Source organism: Coptis chinensis, chromosome 6, assembly GCF_015680905.1.
Source record: "Coptis chinensis isolate HL-2020 chromosome 6, ASM1568090v1, whole genome shotgun sequence".
Lineage (NCBI taxonomy): Eukaryota > Viridiplantae > Streptophyta > Magnoliopsida > Ranunculales > Ranunculaceae > Coptis > Coptis chinensis.
Genome location: NC_141461.1, coordinates 93,855,893 through 93,873,539, shown reverse-complemented (window position 1 = coordinate 93,873,539; position 17,647 = coordinate 93,855,893). Strand labels below are relative to the sequence as shown.

Sequence of the window (17,647 nt, the reverse complement as noted above, 5' to 3'; positions counted from 1 at the left end):
GAGAGCAGTGGTCAGTATCTTGTGTGATTATGTTGTATAAACTATAAATCCATTTCTCGCTAATGCTGCAGGTACCTGACCAGATAGATTGGACGTTGTGTTTTGTTTCAGCTTTGAAAACTCTTTTTAATAGATATTATTTGTCAACGGTTGATTGAATGATTATCTTGCTCTTCCTTGTGTGCATTATTACAACGCGTTTGTGTACTAATCAGCTTTGACTTGGGAGGAAAAAAATAGATGTTGAGAAGTTGAGAACTGGTTTGCTGACAGAGGATTATAGAAAATTAAAGTTCAATAGATAGGGCATTCGAAGACATGTTCCCTTTCGTAATCTGTTACCACCAGTGATTTTGTTCTTCCACTTAAAGTTTTGTTTTTTGAAGATTTAGCAAAACACACATTGTTACTGTAGATGATGTTGAAGGAAAGCCGCATCTTCACAAATTGTTTCTGGTGTTCCATTAATTTAAGGCAACAAGCTTTATACTGGAAGGAGAAGAAGTAGGAAGGGATACACGTTCAGAGCTTGCATAAGTAGCAACTGATGGTTGACTGTAAACCAATGAAAGGAAGATCAGAATTTTGTAATTGCAAAGCTACAGTTCAACTGAATAATCATTAACAAAAGTGCAAAGTACGGATGCTGGTTCGTTTAGGGGTGAAAGTGGATATCCAAATATTCAAATCCAATTCGAATTCGTATTTGAAAAATTGGATTCATAATTTTTTATGTCTGGTTTTGGATACTACTATATCTGCATTCGAAAATATCCAATCTGATTTAAAAAATTAATAGTTATTATATATAAATAAATAAATAATTAATTATTGTATAAAATATTATATAAAATCATAAACTAATAATATAAAACTATAATAACAAAATAATAATAATAAATGATAAATATATATATTTATAATAGTTTTTATAGTGGTAAAATGAATTATTCAAATATGATCTCGAAGACACCCATAAAAACACTCTCGTACCCCATAACTAACTAAAGTATTTGTCGTACCCCAATAGCCGTCTCAATCTAATAATATTTCCCATATTAATTTGGAGTATTTTCAATAGGGGCAAACAGCTCTTTTTTTTAGTAATCTTTTTCTTTTCCCATTCGTCATAATTTAATTTCTATATTTTTTTCTTTCATCCTCATTAGGTTGGTATTCATCCTATTATTTTGGTATGGTTGATTCAAATAAATAGTAGATATTTTGCATGTTTATTAGTGTGAGAAATGTTGCTAAAAAAGAAATTATTAGAGAAGAAATCAATATCATTTTTTTAATAGAAAAAGAATAACATATCATTCCTTGTTCTTTTTCAGTTACATGTGAAAAACTTAGAATATCTACTATTAAGTATTGGGTCCTTAATATATTATAATAAATGAATTGTTTTTTCTTGAGTACGCCTAATAAAAAAATGATAATTTATAAACATAAATGTGTTTAAATAATTGTATTTATTTATTTTAAAGTTGGGAGAAGAGTGTTTTTATGGGTGTGTCCAAAATCACCCTTATTCAAAGCAAATAAAATTTTAATTAATATTAATTTTTTGATCGGATATTATCTGATTCGGATATCCAAAATCGGATTCGGATAAATTTTTTAATATCTGTCGGATTCAGATATCGGAATAAATTTTCGAATTCAAATTCGGACCTATCTATTTGCACCCTAGATGTATTATAAGTGGAACAGATATAGATCCGGAGCTTATTTATTTATCTACATAATTGGAATTGAACAGATTTAAGATTTAATTAATATTTTTTAAAAAACTATTATGATCGTGACATTGTCATGCTGCCAAAAAGTTATGTGTAAGCAATTATACAAGTTTTTCATTTGAGTATTTGACATGCTATACTAATAATTAAAGAGATTAAGGCATACAGCCCATCTGATGATATGGTCTAGGCACATGGTGTGAGCTGTATATTTTAAGATGGGATCTACAACTACTTGAAGAACTCAACATTAATCATCATACCAAAAGAATTTTCTTAATCATATATCATCTTTGGAAATGAAATGATAGAATTAGTTTTTTCCCTCAATCGGAAGGGCTATCAGCTAACCAGAGCTCTACATTTGTTTCTTTTATGCATATAACTGGTAGAGTGGTAGATAGATCAGATTTCATCTTTTACGAAGTACAAACAAAGAAACATAAAATTGATAGTTTGACAGGTTTAGTTTTGGTCTTTTCGAGCGACTTCAATAACACATTTCTAATTTCTAGTCCGTAAAATAATGCGCTAGTGGAGGCAGTTTGTCATTTTGTTGGATATTTCATCCTATTGGATGGATGATTGCATTTTCTCTGACGTTCAGACTTCAGACTTGGAATCTGTGGTCCTGAATCCCTGATCACATTTCAGTTGTGTTTGTCGCTTTCACAATCTCTTTTATTATAGTGTTAATCTTCTAATTACAAGACTGATCGAAACTCCATCAACAAAATCTTCGTTTAAAAAAATTAGTACCCTAGGAAATACTGTTGTTTGTATGTTCTCCTAAGAAACAAACTGCCCTATAATCTTCATGTAAACCTGTCATCTTTTAATTGAATCAAATTTCTAAAAATAAAATTAACAAATGAAATTGCTTCCAAGTTTTTTCACCTTTTCATTACTCCCACAGCACTGTGATCCAATCGGAAAGTAACTTAGCTACTTACTAGCAGGAATACAGAATTGTCCTTGCCATATTCTCTACTTTTTACTGTACCGTACCAGTCTGTCGTTTTCAACGAAAGTATCAAATCAAAGACCCATATAGTTCGTTGATCAACTTCTATCTAACTACCGTCAATTAAACTTCTTTAGGCTGCATTAAATAGGAATTCAAGGTACCTTCACGTACATTGAGTTGTATTGAAAATTGTCCCTACATTTTTATGATATTTTTTATCACCCCTTATTTAGGGACAAACCTGACTGACTTCAAATTTTAGAAATAATCCCATTAAATGACTCATTTTTCAATTTCCACACAAGGCAACATACACACACAATGACAAACAATACTAAATAAAATGAAAATCATTGTTTTCTTTGTTTATTTGTATTTTGTAAGGGCATCTCCTATGGGAGTGTGAACAGTGTAAAATGTAAACTTCCATTGTCAAAAAAACTCTTTCCAATGGAAAGTAAACCATAGGTAATAGTCTAACCATTAATAGAGGAAGTGCTTCTATAGGGAATCCTGGATATGGAGGGAGGGGCTAGTGTGGTCAGTAGAAATAGCGTGAGTTAAATTGTAGGAGTGCTTGCTCAAGGGTTTGGAGTTGATATAGTAGTAACCTGCATAGAACTCCTATTTTAGGGTTTACTTGAAGATTCTAATGTTGTAAAGGGAGCTTATTAGATTCAATTCAAAGCAGAGAGTATGACTATTTTATTTGCCGTTAAAGTTGTAGTATGACACAGATGGATGGAAATATGGATAGAAGCTGACTCTTCGAAACGAATTTTATTGCAGATGATGCAACAACAAAAGAGGGATCACACTTGCCCAAAGATATGTCACTATGGAGTACATAGTAGTATTGTAGTAGGCTTGAGTTTGTAAGAGTTACAGAATGTCCTCATGCATAGAACTTACTTTAGGTTTACTTGAAGATTCTAATGTTGTAAAGGGAGCTTTTCTACACTCTGTAACATTCTTCTCTTACTTCTATTAGTTCTATCAAATATATTTTATTTGTATACAAAAAAAAAGTTAATAGAGAGAGTGTGGAATTTCCCATCTGGATATTAGTTGCTAAAGGGTGACACTTTAACCAATGTCTCTATTTAGTTCTAAGAACATCATCAACGCATTGCCAAATCTCATTTATAATGTGATAGATGAAAATAAATTTGGCAATTTTGACCCCCAACGCGCTGCCAAAACACAATTTTTATTTTAACAATTGTCAAATTCCAAACCAAAATACTAAATTTGTGAAAAATATTACCTTTAAATGAGTTTTATGTGGGGACAAGTTGTCCCGGCCCAAAACAAAATGATGGTCCATTGATAATGTGTCACACCGAGTTTAAATAGAATTTTAGAAACGCGACAAGTTTAAATAATTATTTTTTGTCTGGATGGGACAAGTTTTGCCGTCTAGAAATAGAAACCACAATTTATCTATTTTTGCATTGGTACATAAAGTTAATTTAACCATTTTGCATATGAATCGATCTAAATTTAATTTAATGGGATGTTTGGTTTTAAAATTCGAAATTTAGAATTGTCCATGTTGATTTGGTATTCCATCTAAAGTTACAATTTGTAATTTTTAAAATGGTGTTGGAAATATTGTAGTAACACTTGCTTAAATATTGGAATTTAAGTTTGACATCCCATTCAATGTTATTTTAAATTAAAAAAAACCAAAAAAAAATAATTTAATTTTAAGTGTCATATGAGTTTAAAATCTAACTTTTTTTTATACTTCTCCATTAGGAACTATATATAGAGAGTAAATATGTATATATTATACAATAGTATGCAATTGGAATTGTAAAATCCTAATGACATTTAGGTAGAGCCTATGGAGAGAGGTAATTTTACACTTTTATTGGAGATGCCCTAAGCAACCTTAGCTCTCAAGTCTCAACAATCGAGTTGGGATTTAAATAAGAGTGTTGCAACTTGGGGTTCGAACAAACCCCACACGGCCATACTCCAAAGGTTAGCGAGCAGCCACCCATTCCTGTCTGATCAAACCAAAATGCTCTTTCTGTATACGCCCATGCACACTGTTCAAATTTGCAGTTGCAGAGCAACGACACTTGAATACAATAGTGGTTGTTTTGAACTTTTGATGTGATGCCGATGTAAATCTGTAATAATGTAAAATCATTGTCGAACATTATATGCAACCTTCTAAATATAAGACCATAATAATAATCACCCACAAGCCACTACATCTAGTTTCGACCATAAAAGAAACAATTTAAAGAGGAAGTGGGCCAATTAGGTCAACCGTCACCTTCTAACACACAGTCTGTCTGAACAAATACCCTTGACCCATACCCAAAATCAACTCAATAAGATTGTAACAGGTTCTAAACTTCTAATGCACAGTTTGAACAAGTGCACCAAATCAAACAATCGTCCAGTTCTTTTTCTTTCTATTCTAATGGCATTGGTGGTGTTCCATAGTCCATCCTTCTATTCATATATTTACCCAGACAATTAGACATTTGTTGTCCAAAATTAAAGTTGCTACTTATCCAAAACTATAACACACACAGTTGATTTGGTTAGAAAATTAATTTGACGTTTTTGGATACATATCAATATCACAAGCATTGACTATTTATTTCGCTATATAATGGTGAACTATTTCTACTTCTTTCAAATTTCAATCAATAATTAAACTTGACCACAGTCAAGAACGGGGGGAGTGACTAAAAAATATCCAAAATCACAAAGGACCAATTCCAAAAAATAAGTAAAATCCAGGTCTACTTGTATTTTCTGCTAAAAGTCAAAAACATCGCTCGCCAAATCAGCTTCAAAAAAAAAAAAAACCAAAAAAAGTCTTCTCTACTTGCAAAATCTGCCCACCAAAAGCCTGATCTATTCTCCTTACTTGGCTGACTACTTTGCTTATATATTCTGCGGTTCTAAAGAGATCCAACACTTTAAACACGCACACACACACACACACACGCGCACACAGAGAGAAAGAGACATGGCGCAAGTAGAGCAGAAGAAGAAGTTTGTGTTCGAAGTAGAGAAAGCAAAGGAGTCAAAACATGGAAAGCCATCAATGGGTCCAGTGTATCGTAGTGTTTTTGCTAAAGATGGCTTTCCTCCACCTGTTCCAGGACTGGAAAACTGTTTTGATGTTTTTAGGTGAGCTTGTTCTTTTCTTTTATGTAAAAGTTTTGATCAAGTTTGTAAAGTGAACTTTACTAGTGTTTAATGCATGTATACATAGTTTTAATATTTGAACTTTTATGCATTAGAGAAATAGTTTTGGAACACTTTGAATCCAAGAAACGGTTTGGATTTGGACGTTTTTGTTAAGTTGTATTTGTTTTGGTAAAGATCATAACTTTGACTTTTTTGAGTTGAAGTAGTCTTACATACGAAGATTTGATAGTTTTGGAACACTGTGAGTATATATCATTGATTTGAATACAAGTGTCTGGAATTGGAAATGTGAGGATTTGGAGATTGTGTTTTGGAAAATCACTCAAAAGGGCTGTCTTTCTTTCTATTGTTGATTACTTGGAACTATACTGTTTTTTTTTTTTTTGGTTCTGTTTGTCTCTTACACGTTTAGTTATCCAGGTGACAGTAACTTAGTAATTCTGTGTGACAGGGTTGTATTAATTTTGTAATTTTTTTTTTCTTCTTCAATATTTAGTCAAGTAGTGACACGTAAGGAACTTACTTTTGATCTCGTTTTCTTTGGAATTGTATTTAAATGGTCGATTCCAGAAAAAAAAAACAGCATGTTTGACTATATAATGTAGAGGAAAAGTCGATGCTGAATAGTTTGTCTTTTGATTTTTTTCCCTGGGACAGGATTGGTCAAGAACGTTGTTGTTTGACCATTTCTAACTCATTAAGTTAGGGAGTAAATGAGGTGTTTATTTATTGTTTATTTTTGATTTTTAGAAGATAAATTGTTGATCAAATAGTTAAGAAAATTTCCGTATTACCAAAAAAAGTCAAATTTCTTAATGAAGGGAAGGGGAACTTGACAATGCATGCGCTGCTTGAGCATTAACCTTTTTTCAAGTGATTTCTAAATAATATTCAACAGACGGAAAGTTCAGTTGTTATTCTTCAATGGAGAGGGAACTTCAAAATAATTTTGTCTAGAACGATTGTTATAGTTTAAACCTTAATAAATCAAGTATTGCGTTTGAAACGTCTGAGTAGCCTTAATATATATTTAATGCTTTATATTTAGATGGTATCAAAACCAATTCGTTCGAGTTGGATGCCCAAATTTAATAAATGTGTAGTATGTAAAGTAAGAAGGTCTATACTAGAGACATTCACGTTTAACACCTCTAGAAAATTGACCCAAGGCCCCAACAAGTTATCTAGCAATATTATTTCATGAAACCATATAGATGCGATTTGACTTTGGGTTCTTATGGCGGTAGGGTGTTTTGATGATTGAAACATGTATATGTGTGTATGTGTAAGTTCACCTACAAAAGACAACACATGAATGATTTACTTGTAATTTCAGTTAGTGAAACAAAAATTTTCTCCTGGATTGACTAAATAATCTACTGGAAATATCGTGCCCTTTGATTCTCTCTATACTGTTGCAATTTGAGAAGATGAATGTTGAGAATGCCAAAGTTTGTGCTGGACCACACCACTTAACTAGAAATAGTTCGGGTGATCCGAGTATGAAGCAATAGTGGTCTTATCATTTTCGAAGTTAGTTATTTTACCAGTCTAGTTTACATAGTTCTGTGGGTCAACCAAGACTATGAGCTTCTGCCTTTACATCTTTTCAAATTCACACTAGTCACCAAAGAGTAAGTTTTGTTTTGCTCGCTCTCTCATTGTGAACTGCATGTTTCCTTGAACTTTCAGTCATACCCCATCTTTTCATCACTTAAAATCATCTAATGTTTTGACTGGTCACACGAAGGGTAGTTCCGATTCATGAGTGCTGGATGGTAACAAAGCTTGTTTGTATCTCAGTTTCCGTGACTATGGGTCCACATTCTGTGAAGCCAATTTTCATTCAACTTGTTGCTACGTCACTGTTAGGTTCTAGTGAAGAGGAAGTAGGTGGTGTAGCGATATGCATATTTATGGGGCATAAATGAATGACCCAGTTCATGAAATCCCAATAGTTTTGGTCGGGAGTTTTAGAAAATTGATGACTAGCTGTTATGAGTAAAATCATAAAGTATGTAATGCTTACATGTAAACTGAATTTTTTTATATATGCATGTGGGCACATGTGTGTGTTTATGTTTCATGCTTCAAGTTGGTGATAGTATATTAGTATTGTATAACTATGACCATTTCTTTCTCTTTTCAGAATTTCCGTTGAGAAGTATCCTGGAAACCGAATGCTTGGTCGACGTGAAATTGCGGATGGGAAGGTGCTTCTGTCCTTTCATTAGTGATTGCTAACTGCTAATATTTTCCATAGTTTATTTTCGTACACATTTCCTAACATTTTCTGGAAAAACGATCATAATTTATTTTGTGTATGTTCATGCAGCCCGGTAAATATGTGTGGCTAACTTATAAGGAAGTATATGACATAGTCATCAAAGTTGGTCTCTCCATTCGCAGTTGTGGTCTTGAAAAGGTAAGTTCCATGTTCGTTCCCTGGTTTTTGTCTACCATGTGCTTGAAATGGGCAGTAGCATTGATTAAGGTAAAGTAGTTAAGTCAGCTGTAAGATTAATTCTAGGGAGATTGCATAAGAAATGGAAATTCCAGTCTTCTACTTACAGGTTTCTGTTATTTATTTGTACATTAAACAAATGACAACTAGATTAGTATATGTGCAAATAGGAAGAAGGCTTACTAACAGTCGCAAAACGAAAAAAATAAAAGATTTAAAACCTACAAGAGAAGAATTGCTACCCAAGTTTCCTTTATACCTTAACTGAAATTTCAGGTAACAGTAACTGGGTTAAAATGATGAGCTTCCACACTCTTCTGGTTTTCATAATATTATGTGGAGTAGTTACTGTTTTTCTCCTCTAGTCTTTTTACTCATTTCAATTGATACTGCATGCCGATATCCTCCAAGCTATTAGCACTGCCCATTTGATTTGTTATACTAATAGAACAAAATAATGGAACCAATAATGGAAGCTAAATCCGATTGCTTAGAAGATGTCTACAAATGGAAAACCTGAAATTCCAATATATTGTGATGTATAATACAAATTTTGGGTTAGGTGCCCCTAAAAATCAGCATATTTTTCGATGTTTACGATTTTTTTATATGCTATAGATGATGAGGTGATTGGAATCTTTGAAAACAATTATTAACATATGTATTTGATTTTTACTTTGTAGGGTGGAAGATGTGGTATCTATGGTGTCAACTGTCCAGAGTGGATTATGAGTATGGAGGTACCTTTTTCTTTTATTTTTCATAATGCAAATTTTGAATATACCAGATGATGGTTGACTTGGAAGTCCCTAGAACTTTCAAACTAGTTCTTATTCAAGTATTCATCTTAATTCTTTTTTCCTTGTATTCTTGTTTCAGTTGGAACTTTTCTCCTGGTTAATGCAAGTTTATGTCTTTTTTGTGATTTTTCTGTAGTAGAATACAGTATCTCTCTGTGATGTTTCATTTTGTATCGCTACAAATTTCTGCAGGCCTGTAATGCTCATGGGATTCACTGTGTTCCTCTATATGATACTCTGGGTATGATCTTCAGGCCTTTCCTTCGGTTACTTCCAGTAGATTGTTATTAATGTTATTCAAGCAAGGCTATGTCCACAATGATGACAACAACATGTTGAAATTTCTTTGCGAATTTGTTTTGCAGATTTACTATACCAAAACATTTAAAGTTCATAGTTTTTAGCCTAGACTCATAGAGTATGACGACACACTATGGTAACAGGAGTTTCGTCTCATTGTAATTATGTAATATTTGATGGTTATAGGTGCTGGTGCCGTGGAGTTTATTATTCGCCATGCAGAGATCTCAATAGTTTTTGTAGAAGAAAGCAAGATTCCTGAGGTATTTCATTTCACTGTTTTTGTTTAGCTATTGGTGAAAAAGGCTTGTATGCTGGAAAGGTGCATCTTTAATCTTTGTTGACCTTTTTCTTACAGCTGCTCAAAACACTTCCAAATACAACAGAGTACTTGAAAAGTAATTTGGACCTTCTCCATTTCTTAATTGTGCCTGCTGCGTATGTGGTATAAACTACTGACATTCTGTAATTTAATGTAGCACTTGTGAGCTTTGGCAATGTTAAACCTGAACAAAGAGTTGAGGTCGAAAAAAGTGGGGTAGAAATATATTCTTGGGATGAATTCCTGCAACTGGTACATAATTACTGACTTTTATCATACAATTGTTATTCTCATGTGCTTCTTCGTGATCGTATTATTTAGAAGCCATTCTGCATATGTTTATTGACATTTTCGGCTAAGTATTTTCCTGTGTTTATTGGATCTCTATTTTTAAATGGCATTCTTCTTTATAATGAAAGGTAACAGTTCAAGGGCTTAGTTCCACAGAGGAGATCTGTGTATATTTCACCTGAAATGACATGTAGTTGATTTAATATCTTAGGTTTTTACCTGGTGAAGTACGTGATGCATTGTTAATTAAACCATGAAAGTTTTCTATCAAATTAAAAAGTTTGAACTTCGGAGAGGATGATGATTTTTTTAATCATACTGAGTCTATTTTGAAGTTTGACCAGGCAGGACTATTTGAGTTTATTTTTTGAGCTGTACTCAGTGCTACCTTAGAGTTGTATTGTTTTCCTTATTATGTACCATGATCGATTTTTTTACTTTTTACTTTTTACTTTGTAATTTGCTATTTATTTATTTATTTTTTCTTTAGATAGTAATTCTTGTTTTGAAGTCACAGTAATGTGTGTCCACTGAAGTTTTTTCTTGTCTAAGGTTTCCCTGATGGTCAGTATCACCTGTGGTCATAGGCATATGGTGTTTTTGTCTGTTAGAATTTGAGTTTAACTTCTGCACCTATTTGTTTATTGCAGGGAAAGAATAAGCATTTTGATTTTCCAGTAACAACAAAAACTGACATCTGCACAATAATGTACACTAGCGGAACAACTGGTGATCCCAAGGGAGTATTGATCTCCAATAATAGTATTGTTACCCTTATAGCTGGTGTAAAACGGCTGCTGGAGAGTGTTAATGAAGAGGTACAGTCGTAAACCTTTTGTTGTTCAACTTTCTTGTTTTTTGACTTTCAGACTTTGTGGATGGAAGCAACTTTACACTTGTGATACTTGATGTGCTCCGTATGAGGAACCTCTATATATACACAGAAAAAAAAACAGATCTCTGTAGATTTAGCTAATAAACTGAATGTGTCTTTTGCTGCATTTTTGATAATCATGCTACTCTTATGAATTATGATTTTGTTCTTTGTAACAGTTAAATGAAAACGATGTATATATGTCTTATCTCCCTCTGGCACATATATTTGATCGGGTGATCGAGGAGTTATTTATTAATCATGGTGCTGCGATAGGATTTTGGCGTGGGGTAAGTCAATCATGGCATATGACTTTGTCCATTATCCTAGTGGAATCCAAATCAGTAACTGTTACTGTTTTCATATTCAGGATGTCAAATTATTGATTGAAGACCTCGGGGAGCTTAAACCAAGTATTTTCTGTGCTGTTCCACGTGTACTGGATAGGGTTTATTCAGGTATAAATTAGATCACACGTGGTCTGAATCTTTTAAACTTTGATAAGAAGTTCATATGCACCCATCACATGCGTCAGCAGAGTGTTACATCCACCATGCACTGAATTAAAACTAAATATCCATGACAACAGATAATTTTGTTTGGTTTTTGACATCGTCGTTGTGTGACGTTTTCTTCCTTCTTCCCATTCCCCTCCTTTATTCTATTCCTAAACTTGGTATTAGATGGGTCTTTGAATTTTGATTAATTCAAACAATGTCCTAAGAGAAAAGATTGACTCAGGTGTGAATGCGTGATACTAGACTTTCTATTTCAGGGCATACCTTTGTTGTTATTTTTTCATATCTTTCGTGAAATATAGATTGGTAGCTATTGGATAATCAGCCTCGTTGATGTCTTGATGTATCAAATTATACTCACTCGTTGTGGGTCCATTCAACGTACAGATGAAATGTTTGGCCTCAAGGCTTTGGTGATTCTTCCTTCTGGATTTTTCTTTTTTTTTTGTCCAGTAGGTAAAAAATTAGAGTTTTTCATATTACCAAAGAAAGATTAAATATAGGATGAGGTATCCTAGTAGAAGGCGAGTTAATGAAGCAAGCAACAACAAACATCAGGGATGCCAAACACTACTCCCTTCTTGAATCAGTCTATGCCTTTGGTGTTTATGTGCTAGTGCCTTGCATCTTTTTATGGATGTAAATTCATCTCCTTTTTATGGGGTAGTCATTCAAATAAACATATTTTTGTTCTCTACTGTTTCTATATTGTTGACAAATCTGCATGCTATATTCCTATATGTTCTGATATTATTATTAATGTTTTCAGGTCTGACAACAAAGATTTCTTCTGGGGGTTTCATAAAGAATAAGATTTTTAATATTGCATACTCATAGTAAGTTCTCAACTCGCTCTGTTTCTATTCTAATGTTGGAAGTGGACACTCTCTTAGGCGCCCATAGACAGCCTCTAGTATATTATGTGATGAGAAACTTAATGTTGGACATAATTCAGCACCTCCTGAGTTACACGTGAGCTCAGTAGTTCACTTAATAAACAGTTTCTCTGTGAGCTCGGTAATTCTTACACTTTCAGAAACTGTTGTAGTTACCCTAACTTTTCTGAATAAGCCATGACTTAACTGGAGGCCCAGAATGTTGGGCCTTTCCTACCCTATTCCAGTTTATCTTTGTGAAAGTTTCTTCTACTATCCCCTTTCCTTCTAATAAAAATTTGTTCAGACATCAGTGTTCCTATATGCAAAGTTTCTTGTCAAAAGCTTTTCCTTACTTATATTTTCTGTTTTGGTAAATTGGGAAGTAGTTTTCTGTCCCACTGAGCCATCCCAACTCTTCAAAAGAATTGTAATCTTCTGAGATTTTTTTTTTTAACAATAGTAACCAAAATCACGCTTTCCACTCACTATTTATATCTTCTTTGAGCTCTCATTGTGGTGTGCCTAAACTATATCTTACAGTAATGTTTGTATCGTACATCCTGTTTGTTTTGGACCATTCTGTATGGTTATACGAGTCCAGTATCTGGTTGACCCTTGAAATGTCTTCTGCATTCCCAGCATCAATTCCAGTCTGGTAAACATTGCTTTTTCCGTGTTGTGTTATATTCTAATGTTTGTAAATCTTGCAGTAAATTGCGTAACATGAGGAAGGGACACAAGCATTTAGAGGCATCTCCAATTTGTGACAAGATTGTTTTTAATAAGGTACTGGAAGTACACTATTATCAAGGTGTCTCAAGCAAATTGTAATAGCTCACTTACACGCTACTGATCTACTCTTTACATACTAATGTTGATTTTCACGACTTCAGGTCAAGGAAGGATTGGGTGGAAATGTGAGACTTATTCTATCTGGTGCAGCACCTCTTGCTACTCATGTGGAAGCTTATCTACGAGTGGTAACATGTGCTCATGTTGTACAAGGCTATGGTATGCTCTTCCGATAAGATTTCTGTTGTGTACATCATATATTAATATTTATGCTTATCTGGTCTACTAGTCCTCAGCTTTGTTCAAAATCTTGAATGCAAATTAATACAGGACTCCAAATGTTTTGTTTTGACTTGGGTTTCCCTCCTTTTTAAGGTGCATGCCACCGGGATTATTGTTCATTTGTACTCTACTAACTATAGTAAATCATGTTGACTTATGAGTGAAGCTACAAGCATTTATACAAACCAAAGACAATTTATACAATCCGTCTGCAACGGAATAGGAGCAGAATTTTTTTGTTTAATTTAGATGATTCTGAATTTCATCTTCATTTGTAAAATCCATAGAATTGTATGTCTGTGGTTTAAGATAGACGCAATTACGCAAATCATGCAATAATAATTTTTCTCTGGCCTCATGTAACATCATGTCACTATTTTATTTCTTATACATGCAAATGTTGGAGTTCGATTGACTTGAGAATCCGGATATGCAGTACAGCAAATTTTGTTACACAAAAATATTTATCAACATATCTATATCTACTATCTAGATTACTATTAGTCATCGTTTTCTTTCAAGTAACTCACATAGTCATAAACGTCCTCAGTGGTCAATCATCCTAGTAAAATCAGTGACATGTTTTTTTCCTGATACCGTTGACTTATGTAACATGTAAAAGCAGTTCTTTCTTTTTCTTCGACTATTTTAATAATGGGCATGCCAATATGATATTTGCAGTTTACAATGGAGACTGACTGCTCCGCTAATTTAAGTTGAAAGAGATAATGTGATTTTATATTTAGTCTTTCTTAGATTTCAAAATCCCATGTAGAATGTGTGATTAAGGTTGGCATTGTGACAGTAGAAAAGGGTGTCCAGTGTCTGAGTTGGTCAGGCCTTGGTGGGTTGTACCCAAGGGCCTGGGTACATTTGGCTAGACACAGAAAAGTCTGGAACATAGTTTTCTCCACCATTTTTGAGAAGCTTGCCATGTTTTTCTTTGCCTGTTTTCACCTTTCCGAAACGATAGTTACAACTGTAATCACAACTACTGCAGTAAGATACGAGTTAATATACCTATAAAAACTGTTAAGAAATATATTAGTATTAGGAAAATATTGTATTTTGGGTTGAAGGAAAGATCTTATATACCTATAAAAACTGTTAAGAAATATATTAGTATTAGGAAAATATTGTATTTTGGGTTTAAGGAAAGATCTTATATCGTGTATTCTGGGTGTTAGGAAAGATCTTATATTGTATCCCACATATTCTATAAATGTGGGTAAGGTATTATTTTCTTCCTTTTTTGGTAGAATGGGTATCCAGACACTAGGATTTAGCATTTTAAATAAATGTATAGTAGAGAGATGAAATAACTCTCTACAACTCTTTCCTCCACCATTTTCCACTATATACTGTAGTTTCTCTCTTCATTTGTTATTACTGGTTTTCCTATTCTTTAATGTCGTCTCTACTCTCCTAGCATCACCATTTACAAAAACCATTAACAATAACTATGGAAATAAAAGTAATAATCATTATTAGTCATGTCTGCTACCGGTACTCCTCCAGATAGGGGTTGTTCATGGAGTAATTGTACTGTTGTTTCAACTTTTAAATCGTTTTTTAAATTAATAGACTATTCACAGATATAGTTATAAAGAACATGAGTATCATAGATCCTAGTAAGATCTTTGCAGTCTGGAACGGAAAAATATACATTTGTGCATACATACATATCAACATATGTATGCATTTTATACTAAATATTCTGATTGTTGAAATCTTAATAAGTTAAAGACTTAGTTACAATGCTTGTACTTGCAGATAAGATTAAGTGAACAATTTCCTTTATTTTTTCTTTTGATATAGGTCTGACGGAATCTTGTGCGGGGACTTTTGTCTCACTGCCAAATGAACTGTCAATGCTTGGTACAGTGGGCCCTCCAGTACCAAATGTAGATGTATGCTTGGAGTCTGTTCCAGAAATGTTATATGATGCCCTATCAATTACTCCACGTGGAGAAATATGTATACGAGGAGATACCCTGTTCTCAGGATACTATAAGCGAGAAGACCTCACCAAAGAAGTTTTAGTTGATGGATGGTTCCACACAGGTTTGTCCCTCTCAGTTTATGTTCTTCATGCGGGTCTTATGTTACTGGCTACAATTACATATCTGCAAGTGCAGGAGATATTGGTGAGTGGCAACCTGATGGAAGCATGAAAATTATTGATCGGAAGAAGAACATTTTTAAACTTTCTCAAGGAGAATATGTTGCGGTCGAGAACCTGGAGAATATATATGGCCTAGTTTCAGATATTGACTCGGTATTTCTCTCTCCGTCTCTCTTCCTCTTTCACTCTCAAGAGAACCATGTTTTGTTCATGAGTTTAGAAATTGTTTGGTCATTTGAACTATTTCCTATTGTGGGTACTTCTCCATCTATGCAAGACTTTTTAACTTCTGTTGAGACAGATTAAAGACGATGAAAGTTATCGTTTTCTTGCCTTTATTAATACCCATTTACAGTTTCAATCGACATGTAATGGTTCAACTGTATACATGTTTAATTGGATACTGTAGTAATGGAGTGGTTATTTCTTACTGTTTGTTTCAGGTATGGATATATGGGAACAGCTTTGAGTCTTTCCTCATTGCTGTTGTCAACCCCAACGAGCAAGCCCTTAAGCGTTGGGCTGAAGACCATGGAATAAATGGGGACTTCGCATCCCTCTGTGAGAATCCAAAGGCAAAAGAATACATCCTTGGAGAACTCAGCAAGATTGCAAAAGAAAAGAAGGTTTATTTCTATTCTCCTAGCACATTGCTTTAACTTATTGCGAATGATTTTCCCAGGTTACTTAAAATCTAAGCAATCCTGACTAGTTAGTTCTGTGGCAGTTAAAAGGTTTTGAGTTTGTCAGAGCTGTCCACCTTGATCCGGTGCCGTTTGACATGGAACGTGACCTTCTAACCCCGACTTTCAAGAAGAAGAGGCCTCAATTACTAAAATACTATCAGGTTAGTTCCCCTATTTTCATGTTAGATATTAGTAGTTGCCGTTCTTCCACCAGGCATGTGACTTTTTATGTATTTAGAGTTATACTCTCAGTATTTTTAAGAGTCATGTATTACTACCATTTGGAATCGTCATAATTTGATTCTAATAGATGACACTACCCCTAACCTTAGTCCAATACCCTAGACCGTCAACGTAGTAAGTTATGTTTAGCAGTGATTTTGTGCCATAAATTTCGTCCATGATTTGACTCGATGAATGGGCTGGAATAGAGTTCTCCACCAGAATTTTCTCATGTATAGAAAGTATACTGGACCAACGCATACTGCATTTTAGCTCACCACCAGGAATACATTACGAGAAGAGTTTGCTCTGTGATGTCTTTTAAACTGAGAATTTGGTGATGAACATGCGTGATGCATCAGTAGTCACACTCTGTGATTTAAGTTAACCCAGAATTTATACTGATAACTGATTATGTCGTATTTTAACTCTGGCCTGTAAACAAATTTGTTTGACGTGAGTGTGCTGCTTTATATCATTAAACTCTTGTAAATTGAAGGGGTTGTATCATATCCTCAGTATGAAATTGTGAGTCGACTCCCGTGGAAGGATGCCATATTCAATAATTCCTCTTTGTTCATGAATCCTACTAAGTTATTTCATGGATTTTAACAATCTAATATATGTATCAGAAGCACAGTACTGACTTAATAATCTTTCTCAGAGCATCATTGACGGCATGTACAAACCTGCTAAGTAAGCAATGTGGTCCTGAATTGTACTTGGCTCATGGAGTTGAATTTCCGATATCATATCCGATTTGGTAGCTGCATTCTTCTTTCCTTGTTTAATGATTGTAATTTGTATATACTGATAAACCATTTATCTATTGATGTTTAGCATGCAAGTTTATTTATAACTTTTATGTATATAGTGAAGATCGCCATGGCGCGTGGAAACTATGTAACATGCTGTTATCTAGAGCAACCATAGTATTACTACCCAAATTCAATCTTTCCTTTAAACCCACTACGCTTCAGGATAGGGGTGCAAATTTGGATATGCCCCGTTTCTAAATCTGAATCCAAATCCGAAAATTTATAATGAATTCGAGTGGACAGATATTAAATTTTTTATCTGAATCTGATTTCGGATATCGGATAATCCGAAAATTAATATTAATTAAAATTTTATTTGTCTTGAATAATTTATTTTACCATTATAAAAACTAATATATATATATATATTTGTCATTTAG

At 33.7% G+C, this 17,647-nt stretch overlaps 1 protein-coding gene across 1 annotated transcript; it reads left to right on the top strand.

The window, feature by feature from the left end:
• The first annotated feature begins 5,517 nt into the window (after window positions 1–5,517).
• Window positions 5,518–17,396, top strand: LOC147495565 (long chain acyl-CoA synthetase 4-like). The gene is made up of 19 exons (XM_086564191.1): window positions 5,518–5,874; window positions 8,045–8,108; window positions 8,231–8,320; window positions 9,043–9,099; window positions 9,352–9,400; window positions 9,646–9,722; window positions 9,818–9,857; window positions 9,939–10,033; window positions 10,723–10,890; window positions 11,126–11,236; window positions 11,317–11,404; window positions 12,234–12,300; window positions 13,053–13,128; window positions 13,236–13,353; window positions 15,235–15,480; window positions 15,555–15,694; window positions 15,985–16,167; window positions 16,269–16,388; window positions 17,114–17,396. The coding sequence occupies exons 1-19, from the start codon at window positions 5,711–5,713 to the stop codon at window positions 17,147–17,149; spliced, it is 1,989 nt and encodes a 662-aa protein (XP_086420317.1). The 5' UTR covers window positions 5,518–5,710; the 3' UTR covers window positions 17,150–17,396.
• Window positions 17,397–17,647: the final 251 nt, after the last annotated feature.

Bases quoted from the DNA above. Each gene is read 5' to 3' on its own strand.
- LOC147495565 (XM_086564191.1), top strand. From the start codon at position 5,711: ATGGCGCAAGTAGAGCAGAAGAAGAAGTTTGTGTTCGAAGTAGAGAAA. The intron at 9,723-9,817 runs GTATTTCATTTC...TTTTTCTTACAG, and splicing joins AAGAAAGCAAGATTCCTGAG to CTGCTCAAAACACTTCCAAA. The intron at 16,168-16,268 runs GTTTATTTCTAT...GTTCTGTGGCAG, and splicing joins AGATTGCAAAAGAAAAGAAG to TTAAAAGGTTTTGAGTTTGT.